This window comes from Carcharodon carcharias, chromosome 4, assembly GCF_017639515.1.
Source record: "Carcharodon carcharias isolate sCarCar2 chromosome 4, sCarCar2.pri, whole genome shotgun sequence".
Lineage (NCBI taxonomy): Eukaryota > Metazoa > Chordata > Chondrichthyes > Lamniformes > Lamnidae > Carcharodon > Carcharodon carcharias.
In genome coordinates, this window is record NC_054470.1 from 186,103,990 (window position 1) to 186,121,683 (window position 17,694).

The window sequence follows — 17,694 nt, forward strand, 5'->3', positions numbered from 1 at the left end:
GAGATGGTAATAAAATAAATCATTGATTTTTAGCATTTGCAGCTTGAAACCGGTGAGTTTATCATACCTGTATTTAACTTTTATTCATTGATTGGTATGATAGTGGTCCTTTAACTGTACAATTTACCAACTGTTAGGCCATTCAAAAGAATAAAAGCAAAAAACTGTGGATGCTGGAAATCCAAAACAAAAACAAAAATACCTGGAAAAACTCAGCAGGTCTGGCAGCATCTGTGCTCCTCTCCACAGATGCTGCCAGACCTGCTGAGTTTTTCCAGGTATTTTCATTCAAAAAAATGATTTTGTTCTTGAAGATTATGCAAATTTACAGATGCAAGACATCTCCAGATAAACCTATTCCTTTTTCAAATATCAGCTCCACTTTCCTGTCATTGTCATCATTCCTGTCAATTCTTTTTCTTCAAAAAGCAATCCAGTTGTTGTTGTAAGCTGTTGGGCATAGTTCGGTAATCTTATTAGGTTATTCATAGCCTTAGGTTGTTCAACAGTAAGCATTTACTGATTACTGGAAACTATATGCATAGGTACAGTGAAAGTCCAAGCTAGGAGCTGCCTCCATGCTTGCTTCCACACAAAGCTCTGTCCAACACTACACAAAACCCTTGATGTGGGCCTTGTGTCCTCTTACATCACTGGTACAGTACTCAGCTCCACGTTATCCCTTTATGTGCCAGATCCTATACTACAGTTGTCTCCTAAACCATTTATAATATTTGATTCAGTGGCCTTGATCATTTATTCCAAATCATGATACCCTTAGATGAAGAAACTCCACCTGATTTCCCTTCTTAGCTAACCTAAGTTTTAGTGCTTGAATGGCTAGTGTCAGTTCAGTTGATCCATATCATCGTACTTGCCAACTGTCAACATTTTGCTTGATTGCTGATAAAATTCAACATTGCCCAGGCCTCTTATCTCCTTAACACCACCCTGGCACTAATGAAAGTGATTCTAGATACTGTATGCCGTAGGTAGAAATTTCTTCCCTTGGTATACAGCGACCTGGATCATTTCCATTGCTGCTTGGGTGGTTTTGAGCAGACTTGGGCCTGTAGAATCCACCAGCAGAAAACCTGGGGAGGAATAAAAGGGGGAAAATGGAGAGAAGGGAGGAAATTCTGGAGAGGGAGAATGAGGTCGAAGCTGCAAATAGAAACATGGCCATGGAGGGTTGGAGGAGGGAGGTTGGAAGTAACGCTTTGGGGCCAGTGAGAAAAGTGAGCACTAAGATTAATGAGGAGAGAAAAGAGAGCAAACATAATGCATTGGTGGCGAAAGACTAAGAACAATATGAATTTTCAAAGCTTAAACTTTTATTAGGATTCCTAAAGTCATCTTATCACCAAGAAAACCTGTTCATGTGTCATTAATTTTCCCATAGAACTTTAATTCTCTTCGGGCAGCTGAATTTGTGTGCTTAATTTGGAATTGCTTATACAGCATGACAGTCCTTGACATAAAATGCAAAGTGATAACCTAAGCTACCAAGCTCTTAAAACATTTTGTTGATTCCTCAATGACCAAGTCATTATTTCCAGGTTATAAGAGCCTGCTTCTAATAATTAATCTTATTTGGCTGACGATCTATGTGAAACATGCCATCTGTCTGTCTATGTGGTGTGCCATTTTACCTGAAAACGTTCCAGGTTTGGCCTGGTGCTGGATGGAGTTAACTGGTCTTAGCTGGAGTGATAGGTAGGGGTTATGACGGTACACTTGAGTTAAGAAGAAAAACTTTTGCCTAGGATTCCAGCTGCAAATCTGCTTCTTTGGATGTCATTTGAGGACTGAATTGAACTTGGGGTGATGGCCCCTCTGCTGAAATTTTCTGCTGACATCCATTATCCCAATTCTTTGATTAAAAAAAATGATAAGGCTCTGGAGGAGGGAGGATAGCTGGCAGATATGGAATAATGTCTCAACAAGACATAGTAATCACTGCAATATAATTATCACGATGTCGGCTTAAGGAGCTTGTAGTGAACCATATAGACCTCTATTTCCTTTCTTTAAAAAAAAGTTTAAAATAATGGTGAATTGTAAATTTCATAAGTCAAAGAATCTTGCTGCACAGAAGGAGGCCATTCAGTCCATTGTGCCTGTGCTGACTCTTCAAAAGAGCTATCTGATTGTTTCTATTACCTTACTCTTTTCTTGTCACGTGAACATCCAGTTCCATTTATTAAGTTATCATTTTAAAACTTGTAGACATTTTTAAACAAGTAGGCTTTTGCTCAGCCTTGAGTTAACTTGAATACATTTTATTTGTAGGTTCCGTTCTTTGGTGGAGGAGGTGGAGGTGCTGGAGGCATTTTGCCTGCTCCAGCAGCTAACAGTGCACAACGCTACGAACATTACCATGCTATTCTTGACCAAATCCAACAACAGCAGAAAGAAAACATTAAAGGTTTTGTGGAGAAAGAAATTCGGTGGAAAATAGAGATGCAGCCTAAGGAGCCTGTTTTCAGGTACTTATCCATCCACTGGAAGAAGTGTCAGGGTCTAAATATCCCCTTTCTCGGCTGAGGAAAGAAACTGCATAAAATGCACTTTTTAGTCAAAGGTGAATAATTTTTAGTGAAATGGGAACTAAACTTGTGGGAAGTTGTAAAAATGTTTTAAACATCACAAAGTGCTGCAAATACTTTGAACATAGCATCAAGTGTTAAACAGCCAAATATGACAACTGACTTGCTCAAAGGCAGATCCTTCAAACAGCAATGAAATGGGTTTTAGCTGATCAGTTTTGAAGAGTATTGATTGAAGAGGAAATGTTTACCAGTAACACCCCACTATCAACATCCTGGGGGTTACCATTGACCAGAAACTGCATTGGACTAGCCATATAAATATTGTGGCTACAAGAGCAGGTCAGAGGCTGGGAATTATGTGGAGTGTCACTCTCCTCCCGACTCCCCAAAGCTGGTTCATCTTCTGCAAGACACAAGTCAGGATATGATGGAATTCTCTCCACTTGCCTGGATGAGTGCAGCTCCAACAACATTCCAGGACAAAGCAACCTGCTTGTTTGGCACCCCATTCACCACCTCTAACATCCATTCCCCCCACCACCAATGCACAATGGCAGCAGTGTGTACCATCTACAAGATGCATTGCAGCAACTCACCAAGGCTCCTTCCAAACCTGCAACTCCTACCACCCTGAAGGGCAAGGGCATCAGAGGCATGGGAACACCATCACCTTCAAGTTCCCCTCCAAGTAACATACCACCCTGACTTGGAAGTATATCGCAGTTTCTTCACTGTCGCTGGCTCAAAATCCTAGAACTCCCTCCCTAACATCACTGTGGATGTACCGACACCACATGGACTGCAGCGGTTCAAGAAGGCAGCTCACCGCCATTTTCTCAAGGGCAATTAGAGATAGGCAATAAATGCCAGCCTAGCCAGCAACGCCCACATCCTGTGAAAGAATTAAGGAAAAATGTTCAACAGAATGCTCCCTGAATTTATTTTTTCCCACAATGCTATGGAATCTTGAAAATCCACCTGAAAGTACAGTAGCAGGCAAATAGAGCTTCAGTTTAATATGTATCCAAAGGATGGCAATTACTGCAGTTTAGCATTCCCTGACAATAGCATTGAAGAGTATTGGCTGATGTACTGATATGGGGCTTGAATGCAGTACAATCTTAGAATGCTGCCAGTTGGACCAAGCAGCCATGTTTTACTGACTTCAAGATAGGTCAGCTTTTTAAAATATTTAATTCTGTGTGCAGCTCATTGACGAACAGGTCAATCTTTACCTTCTAAATGTAAAAAGGTTAATGTAAATCCCCACTTAATTATCAGAGATAACTTACATTTAGAATGATAAAACCTCACAACGCAGAAGAGGAGACCATTCAATTCATCGTGCTTTAGAAAGAGCTGTCCAACTCAGTCCCACACCAGAAGATTGGACTCGAAACATTAATTCTGTTTCTCTCTCCACAGATGCTGCCAGACCTGCTGAGTTTTTCCAGCACTGTGATTTTTATATCAGTCCCACACTGAATGTTTTCTCATAACCCTGTGTAAATTAGTTTTCTTTGAAAAGGCAATTGGCCATTTATTTGAAATTCTAATTCCACCATCTGTTTGGCCAGTGTGTTCCAAATTTTAACCACCCTCTGTGTGAGGGGAAGAAACTCTCCTCATATCCCCATTAATTCTTTTGCCAATTATTTTCTAACCTCTGGTCACTAACCCACTTGACAGAATAAACAGTTTTCTCCCTACTTGCCCTATCAAAACCCCTTATAATTTGGAATATCTCTGTTAGACCACCCCTTAATTTTCTCTGCTTTAAGAAGAATAATTTGTCTGGCTTTTACAGGGGCTTGCCAGCAGCTGCAGGCCCTGTGTTCAAAAATGGACCAGGTGGTCTTCACCAGATGCCTGATGCTGAAGCAGTCAGAAGAGAAGTGAAGAGACTTGAAAATGTGGCCAAGCAAGCAAATTCCTACAGGTTGGTTGCTGAAAGAAGCTTTGCTTTATTTTATTCTCAGAAATAAGAACCACTCCACATATAAAGGCCATTCGCTGCCTATGCCTCCTACATTTTAACAAGGAGCCTTATAAAGAAAGATCCATTCCTTTTTAATGCAAATACCAGGTTGTCACCATTTTAGATATCTTTCATTTTCATTGCTATTAAAATGGTGGAATTCCGCATTTTTATTTGTACTCCTGAAGGTGAAGGATGTTGGTGCTGCGAATGAGGACACTTATACACTTTTGTCTCTTATGCTTTAATGTAGATTAAATGCAGGCTAACCTGAACACTGTCTGAGGACAGATTGTGAAGGTTTGTGATAGGCAGTGTTTCAGGAAAAGATTTGTATTTCTCTAGTTTTTCATGTCTCAAATGTGCTTTGCAGGTATTGAATTAATTTGAATGGCAGTTAAAGTCAACAAATGCAAAACCCATATTGCACAGAGCAAGATTCCTGAAACACCAATGTGACAAGTAAACCTTTTAGCTGAGGGAGAAATCTTGTCCAGTATTCTGGAGCACTTCCTATGTTATTTGAATAGTAACACGTAATTGGCAGACAAGATCTCCGTTTAATGTATATCTTTAAGGATGGCACCTCCCACAATGCAGAACTCCTTCTTCTGAACCATGCAGGGATGTCACCCTAGCTTATGTGCTAGGTTCCTAAGCAAGACTTCAAACCCTCAATCTTATTCAAAGTTCGAGAGATCAAAGGGATGTAACCGAACCACACAAATCAGAAACATTCTAGTTCTGTTTCAGAACCTGTTTAGAGTTAACTGATCTCCACTGAGAATGCAGGCTAGCAAGGAGAAAAACCAGCCAGTGGTTGTTCTTGTTGTTATCCTATAATATCTCCTGGAAGGAAAGTAAATGTTGAATGAAGAAAGGATGAGTTTGGTTGTAAAAACATCCACTATAGACGACCTTGATGCTGTTGATTTTTACACCAGGATAGGTAGTGGACAGGGTATTAGAGAAACCCATGTAACTGTCCAGGAGAGGGAAGGGAGAAGAAGTGGGATGAAAATGCTTGAAGGAAACAATGTATACAATCAAATTCAGTGCAAGTTCAATTGTTTGCCTTAAAGGGGGGCCTAGTAGCGGTTGTTGATGTAAATTGATGAAGAATTGAGAGTCTTCAAGTTTTTATTTTTGGGTGAGTTCTACCTTGTCACAGAAATGAAGCCAAGTCCAATGTGAATCGTGTAAATTAAAGTGAGTCTTTCTTGCCTTGAGACTGACAATTGGCAGTGAGCAGGAGATTGATGGTAGTCAGGTAAACAGTGAGGCAACCCCTGCTTCAAGACTGCCTTGAAAATTCTGGTGGGAAATCTGAGTGGATATGGAGTTTCCACTCTGTAGAACACATCATGCATACAAATACTACAGATGTAGATTTCACAATAATTTGATTCAGAAGGCAGAATCGTCACAGATTTGCAGCAAGTGTGGTAGCGGGCTGTTTTACTCGCTGACCGCAATGGCGGCTTCTCATGCCATGTCATCCCAAACCCGCCACTTAAATTATGCATTCCTGGGAAACATGCTGTTTCCATGGTGTGCGATCTCTCATCCACCCACCCACCAAACCATCATCTCGCCGCTGCTTCACTCCTGGTGCCATGTTTAAAATCCAATTGCGTGCACACTTAGTGCTTCTGGCCCATGTCTGCTGTAAAGAAGACATGACCCCTGAAAGGCAAAAGGACCGCAGCCTCAGGTTCAGTGACGTGTCCCTAGAACATCTTTAGGACGTGCAGTGGAGGCTCGCTGTGATGTCTTCTACCCCTGCTATGGCTGCAAGATGGGTAGCAACATCACCAATCAGGCTTGGGAGGTGGTGGCAGCAGTGGTTAGCGCCACTGCCCTGCAAAAGAGGACAGCCACCCAGTGCCTCAACAGGATGAATGATCATCTTTGTTCCACCAGAGTAAGTGACTCTTCTCATTGCTCTCCACTCTCGAGCTCTCAAACCCATCACACATTCACAGGGCTCTCTCCCACTGCCAGTTCAAGGGACATTACCATTCACTGTCTCACACACACCTTCATTTATCCTCACCCTGTCCATGGGACCACTCACCACCCATACATGTCAGGCATCCTGCTTGCACTCTCCCCATCTCTATTCATGACGGACAAGCTGGCACACAACAAGGAGAGGCCGCAGACCAGTGGAGGAATGCCTGAAATCAACATCCTCACAGACTTTGAAAACAGAACCATCCAGTGGCCGGCAAGAATCTGGACCGTTCCTGTGCTGATGGTGAGGTCGGTGGTGCTCTACTAAGTGAGGAGCCAGCAGTGCAACATACGTCAGATAACCATGCTGTGGGTGATTTGTCCTGTTTCTCAGGCCGTTGCCATGCACTAATTTATCTCTCCTTGCTTTCACAGTCACATCTGAGTCCACAACCCAGGCCACCACTCAAGCCCCGAAGGCACCCTCCTTGAAGTCCCGTCACAGCGCTCACCCACACCCTCCACCAGTGCAGAGAGCCACACCTTGCTGAGACCTAGCTTTAAAGTAGCCTTGGGATCACAATCTAGTGAGCACATCGCACTTTCAGATGCATTGCAGGTGGAGGCAAGGACTTCCCAGGTGTCCAGCACTCAGAAGACTGCTGGAGGCCAGAAATTTGCTGAGAAAAAACAAAATACTGTGGATGCTGGAAATCTAAAATTAAAACATACAACGCTGGGAAAATCTCAACAGGTCGATGGTATCTGTGGAGAGAGAAATGGCGTTAATGTTTCAAGTCCGTTTGACGCTTCTTCAAAGCTAGAGAGGAGTAGAAATGAGATGGAATTTATCCTGTTGGAGGGAGTGGAGCAGGTAAAGCAGGATAGAAAGTTAGTGATAGGTCGGGGCAAAAGAGAGATTGACAAAGATATCATGGACACAAGACAAAGGGAGTGTTAATGGTAGTGGTGAAGACTAAAGTAGGTGCTGATAGTGGCATTAAGGTTAGAAAGCCAAATGTATTGATGGCAGAACAAGGGTCAGCACACTGAAAGAACAGATTGAACAAGTGACAGCCCTATGAGGGTTGCAGGGGGAGGGTTTAGTGGTTGGGGGGGAAAAAAGATTGAAAGGGATTAAAAATGAATAAAAGTAAAGATGAAAATAAAAATAAAAAAGGGAATTAGTATAAATTCCATTTCATTTCTACTCTTTAGCTCTGAAGAAGTCATACAGGCTCTAAACGTTAACTGTTTTTCTCTCTGTAGATGCTGTCAGACCTGTTGAGTTTTTTTTCAGCATTTTCTGATTTTATTTCAGAAATTTGCTGAGTCTTGAGTCAGATGTCAAACCTCTGGACTCAGTCATGTCACAGTTGCTGCAGCTGTAATGGCAAGCTAGGGAACATTAGGAAGGGATGTTTGCTCCACTCCTCAGATTACAAGGCACGATGGAGGAGTCTGTCCGCATTCAGGCTGAGGTGATAGTACTGGCATACCAACGCACTGAGGGCAACACTGGTAGGATGGCAGCCGCCATGGAGACCTTGGTTCAGGACGCGTCTCCTGCACTGCTGCACGGGCTTAATTCCAAAGCTGATGCCGCAGTTGGCCTTCAACAATGTGTACGCAAGAGGAGTATGGTGCAGCTTGATGCCACTCCAGCTACCCCTCCTTCTCAAGGAGTCACCCAGGGACTCTTAGGCACCCATAGGGAGGAGGACCAGCAGGTGTACACCCCAGGGCCATCCACCCAGGTGACTGAGAGTGGCCGGTCCATCCGACTCCTGTCTTCCTGTGACCCCAGCAGCTCCAGCACCACAGGTAGAGGGTGGTACTACTGTTACACAGCAGGTTCCTGAAAGCAGGCTGGGGTCCTCCAGAGGATGCCAGCCAAGGTCATCACAGACAGGGCATAGCAGGCAGTAGGCTGCCTCCACTTCTGCTGTGGATGACCAGGGAGCACCAATACGTAGGGGCAGGGTTAGGAAGATTAAGATGATGTAGTTGCAAATCTGGGCACAGATGTTAATCACTTGTACATAATGTTCACTATTGTCAATAAACTCCCAAGAACATCTTCCTGCTTGTGGCTCCTGGTTCTGATAAGCAGTGTTTGTTTCACTCAGATGTGAAACCTTTCTGCACAAGACAAAGGCAGTCTCAGTCCAGGGCCCCTTTCCTGTGCTTTGTGCAGCCTTTGAACCAGATTGATGGTCTGGCCTTGTGCTCCGTGGATAGATTGTTGATGCCTGCACCTCGATGATGCTTGTCATTGCTGCCAGAATGTCGTGAGCAGGCATCAAGGAGTGCCATAATTCTTTGTGTGCTCTCTGCGCCTTTAAGGTGGGGCTGGTCCCCATCTCTTCAGCGAAGGTATAATGAGGCTCAAGCTGCAACTCGTAATTTGGTGGAGCAAACCATCGAGGTGCTGAAAATGAGGTTTTTAAAGATGCTCTCTATGATTTGACCCTGATCACAGAGCGCTAGCGAGCTGCCCTCGGCCAGACAGGAGTCAGACATTCTCAGAGGTTATGTGAAGATCTATGGAGTGTCCTCACTGCATGTTGTCATTATTCTCTTGCAATCAAGCAACTATTTGGGCTTCCACTGCATCTCCATGACAGGAACATTATCATAGAGGGTATGTGCACTGCCATAAGGCAGACTAGAGTCAAATGTTCACAGATGCAATGTGAGGATCTTATGCAGTGAGGAGATACCACGTCGTTGTCATCTTCCACAAATTGAGCAGCTATGAGGGCCTCTGAGCGTTGGAGTCCAACAGGCACCCCTCATTTGTGCTCCACAACATTACTGTGCACACACCTCAAGAGTTTCCCTCAAAGTGCTTGCCTTTTATATGCTGTTGCGAAATTGCCGACGTGGGCTGATAGCCGGGGGGGGGTGGGGATTGGGGGAAATGAGTCTGGCGGGCTAGCCTTGCAATGATATGCTGATGTATTACAGTGAGGTTCCCAACATCTGCTGGTGGGAAACGCGGCCTGCTGTCGATGGGCTGAGCAGATGATCGCAAACTGGTTTCACGATGTTGTGAAACCGGTTTTTGGCCTTCTCGCCATTTTATCTGTTTGTGCCACTGAACACACCCAGTGCCAGTGGAAGTGGATGATTCCAACAGAAGACTCTGAAGTGTGGTTTTTGCATGTCGGATTTCCGATTCCTGGTGTATCCTCTGCCAAGACCAAGGTATCTTATACTGAGGGGCAGTTGATCTAGTTCGAATTGAGGCTGCCAGCATGAAAAAGTTATGCCGATCCTGAACTTTGTTGTGCCAAAGAGAGAAACCGAAAAGCTATTTATAAATGGATAAATGCCCATAGTTAAACCAGTTAATTTATATTATATCAAAATACTATAGATGCTGGAAATATGAAATAAAAGCAGAAAATGCTAGAACAGCTCAGCAGGTCAGGCTGCATCTGTCGTGAGAGAAACAGGGTTAATGTCAATTCTGTTTCTCTTTCTGCAGTTGCTGTCAGACCTGTTTGAGTATTTCAAGTTATTTCAAAGTGACTTGCACCTTTTCTACTTTGCATACCTATTGTATTTGAAAAAACCTTCCTGAGTCTTTTAAAATCGTAGCTCTTAAAAGTAGAACAGGCCCTGCACCTCTTTGAGGTTAATATTCCCAGCCCCCACAACCTCTCTCAGATTGAAGTTTGTTCATTGTATGATGTAGAAATGCGCATAGTTATGCCACCAAGCCACTTACCTATAATGTCCATGTTCAAAACATATTCCATTGTAGACAATAGTAAATCTGTGTAGGGTTATTTTTGGAAATACAAGTTTGGTTTCCTGGATTGTCATAAAACTCAACTGATGAATACCATCCATTCCTATTCAGTCTCGCCTATATGCAAGTCCAGTTCCATGCTGCTTGGTTATCTCTTAAAGCTCTCTGAACTCTCTGTGCAACTTACCCACTTGTATGACAAAAGAAGGAGTCTCTTAATTTATTTGCACTTCTATAAAACTGACTTCTTGTAATGAAGCTTTTTTTTTACATTTTGCTGTCTATTTATCCAGACAGCGAGGATATGCAGCTGCAGAAAGGGCAAAGCAAGTAGAAGAATTTTGGCAGCGAAAGCGGGAAGCATTACAGAATAAAGCACGTGGTGAAGGACACTTGGTATGAAACTTTTGGTTCCGTTCTCTTTTCTAAACTGTTGAGAGAGGTACAATGGGTTAATTGCATGATGTTGGTGCATGCCACTGTTTTCATAGCCTCTTTGCATCTGCACTTTTAATTCCTCGGTCAAGGGAGTAATTATGTGGAATCGCGGTATTGGCCATAGTGAAAGAGGAGGTAGTTGAGACTCTGGATAGACTAAAATTTGATAATTAGGAGGTATTAGAAATGCTGGCTTTATTTAAAGTTGATGTCATCAGGACTGGTAGGGATGCATCCATGGATGCTGAGGGAAATAAGGGTGGAAATTGCAGAGGAACTAGCTGTAGCCTTCAAATTCTCCTTTTACACGGGGTAGGGGGGATTGGTGCCAGAGGACTGGGGAATTGCAAATGTTACGCCCTTATCCAAAAAAGGGTGAAAGGTTAAAATCTGCAGCCACTGGCCAGTCAGTTTAACCTTGTTGGTGAGAAAGCTTTTAGAGATGATGATCTGAGACAAAATTAATAGGCTCTTTGACAAGTGTGAGTAAATTAGGGAAAACCAGCTCAGATTTATTCAAGTCAAATCATGTTTAACTGACTTGTTTTAGTTTTTTGATGAGGTAACAGAGATGGTTAATGAGGTTGATGTAATGTCAGTGGACTTCTAGAAGTGTTTGATAAAGTGCCACATAATAGACTTGCCAGCAAAGTTAGAGCTCATGGAATGAAAGGGACAGTAGCAACATGGATACAAAATTGGCTGTGTGATTGGAAACAGAAAAAGGTGGTGAACGTTTGCTTTTCAAACTGAAAGATGATCTACCATGATTTGGTGTGGAACCATTGATTTTTTTTTTTTCTTTATTTCATGGGATGTGGGTATTGCTAGCAAGGCCAGCATTTGTTGTCCATCCCTAATTGCCTTTGAACGAGGCCATTTCAAATGGCAATGAAGAGTGGGTCTGGAGTCAGACCAGGTAAGAATGGGAGATTTCCTTCGCCAAAAGACCTTAGTGAACCAGATTTTTTTTTAATGACAATCAATGATAGCTTCATGACCATCATTACTGAAACTACATTTCAGATTTTATTAACTGAATTAATTTAATCCACAAGCTGCCTTGGTGGAATTTGAACCCAGGACTCCTGGGCATTAGCCTGGGCCCCTGGATGACTGGTCCCAATCACATTACTGCTATGCCACAGTCTCCCCTAGTGAACTATTTGGGTGTGCAGGGCACAATTTCAAAATTTTCAAACGGCACGAAATGTGGAACTATTGTGAACTGTGAGGAGGATTTCTCCTGGGCCCAAGAGTTTGAATACAGATATTGACAGCTACTGACGGATACCGTACCTCTCATTCTGAGATTTGTTGTTTCTCTATAGCTGCAGCAAAAAATTCAAGTGATGGTGTGCAATATTGCCCTGACTGTTGCGGCATCTTTTATCTTGAACTCAGAGCTTTAATTGTGCTGTCTTTGGACTGACCAACAAAATTTGTCAGCATAACTGACAAGTTGCAATGTGACATCTATTGGAATTTTAAATCCAGAACCAGACTGAGTCTCTTTGCCATGCCACTAGACTACTTTTTGGGGAAAAGAACAAAACCATAGATCTTCCATTTTAACTTTAGGAAGATTATTGGGCCCTTTTAACAGAAGGATAGTGATGGAGATGAAGAGGATATGCAGAGAGAGGTTTTTAGTAGGACAAGCAAGGAGAGACAATATAAAGTCAAGGGCACAATTGTAAACAGGGTGCAGGAAAAGATGAACCTGGAAAGTATATATTTACAAATTGTTGAAGGTGGCAGGGCAGGTTGAAAGTGGTTAGTAAAGCAAACAGAATCCTGGGCTTAGCTTATAAAAGCAAGGAAGCTGTGACAAGGCTTGGTAAAACTCTGGTTCAGCCTCAACTGGAGTATTGTGTCTAGTTCTGGGTACCACGTTTTAGGATTAATGTCAAGGCTTTAGAGAGGATGCAGAAAAAATGAGAATTGTTCCAGGGATGAGGGACTTCAATTATATGGATAGATAGAGAATAATTCCAGCTTCTCCATTTTTAAGAGAAGGCTGAGAGGAGATATGATCGAAGTATTCAAAATCATGAGTTTGGACAGGGTGGATTGAGAAAAAGTTTCCATTGGCTGAAGGGTCAAGAACCAGAGGACACCAGACAATTTAATGCTAATTTTTTTTTTAATAAGCGCATGGCTGCATTGAGTGCTGGAAAGAAGAGAAATAACTTGCTTAAAAAAAAACTAGCTTCCTAGAGGAAGAAGTAGTACTATATTACAAAAGAGCAGACTAAGGAGGACTATGAGAAATACAAAGACAAATTTACAATGCATATATATAAGTGCACAAAGTGTGGTGAATAAGGTTGGTGAGCTAAAGCAAAAGTAGCCATGTGGGAATATGGTGTAGTGGCAATAACGGAAACTTGGCCTAACAATGATGAGGACTGAGTGCTTAATGTTCAAGGATAAGTGTTCATAAAAGATAGGGAAGGAGAAAAAGGTGTTGTAGCAGTACTCCTTAAGGGAGGATTGCAGTGTTGGAAAGAAGATGTCTTTGAGGGGACAAAATCAGGATCCATTTGGTTAGACTTGAGGCATAAAGGGGATGATCACTTGACTGGGGGTATTCTACAGGCATCCAAATAGAGAGAGAGAGAGAGAGAGTTAGAAAGACAAATCTTCTGGGAAATCAGATGTGTGAGAACTATAAAATAGTGATATTGGTGAATTTCAATGACCCAAATAGTGATTGAGATAATGTTACAGGGTAAGGAGTGGGACATATTTCTGAAAAGTGTTCAGGAGCACTCCCTTGACCAGTATGTTCTCAGTTCAACTAGGAAGGAGGCACTGTTAGATCTAGTGCTGAGGAATGAGGTGGTCCAAATGTCTGTGGGGGAAGACGGGTAAAAGTGATCATCATATCATAACATTTAGATGAGTAACGGAGAAGAGCAAGGGGCAATCTAAAGTAGGACTTCTAAGTTGGAAAAGGCCCATTTCAATGGGATGAGAAGGGATTTATCATGGATAAAATGGAACCAAAGATTGACAGGACAAACTAATGGAGTTATGGGTGATCTTTGAGGAGATGCTTCAGGTACAATTTCAACAAGGATGAAAGATAAGGAAACCAGGGTTCCTTGGATGACGAAGGAGATAGAGAAAATGATGAGACAAAAAACAGAGGATGTATGAAACATTTCAGGTGAATTCTTCGAGCGCGAATCAGACCAAATACAAAAAGTTGAGAGGGATATGAAGAAGAAAAAACGACAGGCAGAGAGAGAATATAAGAATAGAATGTTAGTTAACATAAGAGGGAACCCAGAAATAATCTCTCGACATGTGGATAGTAAGTGTGTAGTAAGAGGTGTGGTGGGCCCGACTGGGGACAAGAAGAGTGATATATGCTTAAGGGCACAGGGTAAGGCTTGTATTGTTGTTTACTAAGAAAGAGGATGCTGACAAAATATCAGTAGAAGCAGTGATAGTAGAGGGTAATGGTTGGGATGAAAAATTGGGAAGGATGTACTGGGAAGGCTGGCTATGCTGTGATAAGTTGCCTGGTCCAGATGGCTTGCATCCCAGGTTGCTAGAGGGAGTGGGAACAGCAGAAGGATTTGCCGTAATCTTCCAGACTTCTTTGATATAGGGGAGGTGCTAGGAGACTGGAGAGTAGCATATGTGATGCATGTTTGAAGAAGGGTGCAAGGGCATTCCTAGTAACTACAAGCCAGTATGTTTAACATCAGTGGTGGGTAAGGTTTTAGAAACAGCGATTAAAGCAAAAGTCAGCAGGCACTTGAAGAGGTTTGAGTTAATTAAGGAGAGCCAGAATAGATTTGTAAAAGGCAGATCGTGCTTGATTAATCTAATTGAATTTTTTGATGGAGAGAAGGTTAATTAAGGGAATGCAGTGGATGTTTTTATGAATTTGACGAAAGCTTTGACAAAGTGCCAATTAAAAGTCTGTTTAATAAAACAAGTTCATGGCATAGAAGGCTGAATGTCAGCTTAAAAATTTGGGTTTGGATTTAAAAGGTTGACTTGAGAACAGAAAACAGCCAATCCTGTAAATAAATGTTTTTCAGACAAATGGTAGATAGTGCTCCCTAAGGTTCAGTGCTCGGACCACTTTTTTTTCACATGTAAATGACTTTGGTTTTGGAATACAGAGTAAAATTTCAAAATTTGTCAATGATGCCAAACCTTGGAGGTGTGGGAAACTGAGGGTGATACCAATTGACAATTAGGACATGGATGAGCTAGTAAAATGAGCAGACATGTGGCAGATGGTATTTAATACATAGAGGTGTGGTGGGGAATCTTCATTTTGGCAGAAGGAAGAGGGAGAGGCAACATAGGCTCAGTGACACTGTTCTAAAGAGTGTGCAGGGGCAGAGACTTTTATTCATTCATGGGATGTAGGTGTCACTGGCTAGGCCAACATTTATTGCCCATCCTTAATTGTCCTCGAGAAGCTTGTGGTGAGCTGCCTTGAACTGCTGCAGTCCATCTGGAGTAGGTACACTGCAAGTGCTGTTAGGGAGGGAATTCCAGGATCTTGACCCAGCAACAGTGAAGAAACAGCTATATACTTCCAAGTAAGGATGGTTAGTGGCTTGGAGGTAGTGGTGTCCCCATGCATCTGTTGTCTTTGTCCTTCTGGGTAGTAGTGGTCATGGGTTCGGTAGATGCTGTCTAAGGAGGCTTGGTGAGTTTCTGCAGTGCATCTTGTAGATGGTCCACACTGCTGCCACCAGGCATCGGTGGTGGAGGGAGTGAATGTTTATGGATGGGGTGCCAATCAAGTGGGCTGCTTTGTCCTGGATGGTGTCATGCTTTGAGTGTTGTTGGAGCTGCACTCATCCAGGCAAGTGGAGAGTATTCCATCACACTCCTGACTTGTGCCTTGTAGATGGTCGATAAGCTTTGGGGAGTCAGAAGGTGATTTACTCGATGCAGGTTTCCTAGTCTCTGACCTGCTCTTGTAGCCACAGTATTTATATGGCTGGTCCAGTTCAGTTTCTGGTCAATGGTAATCCCCCAGGATGATGGTGTATAGACCTTTGAAGATGGCAGAACGTGTTGAGAAAGTAGTTGGCAAAGCAGATGGAATTTTGGGCTTCATAAATAGAGATATTGAATACAAAACATGCTGAACCTTTATAAGGCTCTGATTAGGTGCCAACATGAGTAAGCAACCATTTCTGGCCAATGTAATTTGCAGAAGGACCTGAGGGTCCATGAGGCGACGCAACGATTTACCAGAATGGTTCCAGGGATTTGGGATTCCAGCTACAAGGTTAGGCTGGAGAATCCAAGGTTGTTCTTAGAGCAAAGGAGGTTGAGAGGAGACTCGACAAAGGTGTACAAGATTTGACAGGTTTAGATAACTTAGACAAAGAAAAACTGTTCCCATTAGCTGGTGGTCCAAGAACTGGGGGACACAGGTGTAAGATTTTGGACAAATGCTACCGGGTTGTATCTTAGACAGAGAGTGGAAAGGCCTGGAGCTCACTATCTATGAGGGTGGTGGAATTGGAGAAGTGAATGATTTCAAAAGGAAATTGGATTGACACTTGGAAGTAAACTTGCAGGACTGCGGGGATAGAAGGGTGGAATGGGACTGACTAGATTGCTCTAGAGAGCGGGCATGAACTCGATGTGCTAAATGGCCTTCTTCTGTGCCTTATGTGAACATTTGAGATGGTTGGCAAAGGAAGCAATGGTGACATGAGGAAAAGTTTTCTAAGGCAGCGAGTAGCTAGAGTCTGGTCTGCACAACTTGAGAGTGTGGCAAAGGCAGGTGCAATCCGGGCTTTCAAAAGGAAATTGGAAAAGCGCCTGAAGAGAGAATTTCCAGGCTTATGGAGAAGGAGTGGGACTTGCTAAATTGCTCTTGTAGAGAGCTGGAACACACAGATCAATAAAAATAATTGGAACTGACTAATGCATGGACTAGTTGAGACAAATAGCATTTAAGCAGAAGCTAGGTAATTGAGTGGGAAGCAATTAGAAGAATTTGGTTGTGGGATAGATGAAATAGATTGGGAGAAAATTCATCTGGAGCAGGGACCAACTGAATTGAATGGCCTGTTTCTGTGCTTTTAATTCTGTTATAAGTATGCGTGACGCACAGGAGGCAGTCTCACTCCACTGAATAGCCAAACCAACTTTACAAAGTTTGCAGAAGGTTCATTGAACTTCCAGTATGATATCTACACTTGCCCAGTGCTCATTTAAATGTTTCAAGAATGTGTAGCTACTTAAGATATTTAAAACCTTGTGGCCAGTACTTGCATGAGAGTACATGCATCACTTCAGGGCCCTAGAGTATGAATTGGAGCCAGGTGGTAGGATGCAAGTATTGTCAGCTACTGATGCACATTGTATCGATCATTCTGCGATTGGTCATTTTTCTATAACTAACTAAAAAGCCGTGAGAGCTGTGCAATATTACTCTCGCTGTTGCATCAACTTTTATTTTGAACTCAGAGCTTTAATCATGCTGTCTTTGGGACTGACAAGCAAAATGTGTCAGCACAGCAGACAAGTTGGAATGTGACATCTATTGGAATTTAAAATCCAGAACCATGAATGTTTAAGACAGGATCTCTTTGCCATGCCACCAGTCTACATTTTGGGGAAAAGACAAAGTTGTAAATCTTCTGTTTTAACTTTAGGAAGATTGTTAACCCCTCTAACAGCATCATATACTTGGTCTTCTGTGAGAGATTGGGGATGAGCAATAAATGCTGGCCTTGTCAATGAGGCCCATATCCCACGAAAGAATAAAAAAAGACAATTTAGGATTGATGGTTTGTACCCGCCAAAATTGCATGTGGTGGCTGTTAAGTAATTTGTAGGGACTCAAGTTGCAGAATGATTACATAAAGCTCTCCATTGTCTAAGAGATGTTGAACAATAACGTTTCAGAACAGGGCTCAGATCTTTTCAGAATTTACTTTTTTTTTTTACCCCCTGTATGGTATTAACAAATATGATATACTCTAAAATAAGAGGGTTACTAGCCTGGG

At 42.5% G+C, this 17,694-nt stretch overlaps 1 protein-coding gene across 10 annotated transcripts in view; it reads left to right on the forward strand.

Moving 5' to 3' along the window:
- Positions 1 to 17,694, forward strand: part of nek1 (NIMA-related kinase 1) — a 168,244-nt gene that overhangs the window by 62,627 nt on the left and 87,923 nt on the right. For all 10 annotated transcript variants that reach the window (XR_005942807.1, XM_041186071.1, XM_041186074.1 and 7 more), the window contains 3 exons: positions 2,293 to 2,489; positions 4,360 to 4,491; positions 10,540 to 10,642. Coding sequence is in view for 9 of the 10 variants with exons in the window: in XM_041186071.1 (XP_041042005.1) it covers positions 2,293 to 2,489; positions 4,360 to 4,491; positions 10,540 to 10,642 (432 nt within the window). In the remaining variant the exon portion in view is untranslated. The remainder of the gene's footprint in view (positions 1 to 2,292; positions 2,490 to 4,359; positions 4,492 to 10,539; positions 10,643 to 17,694) is intronic.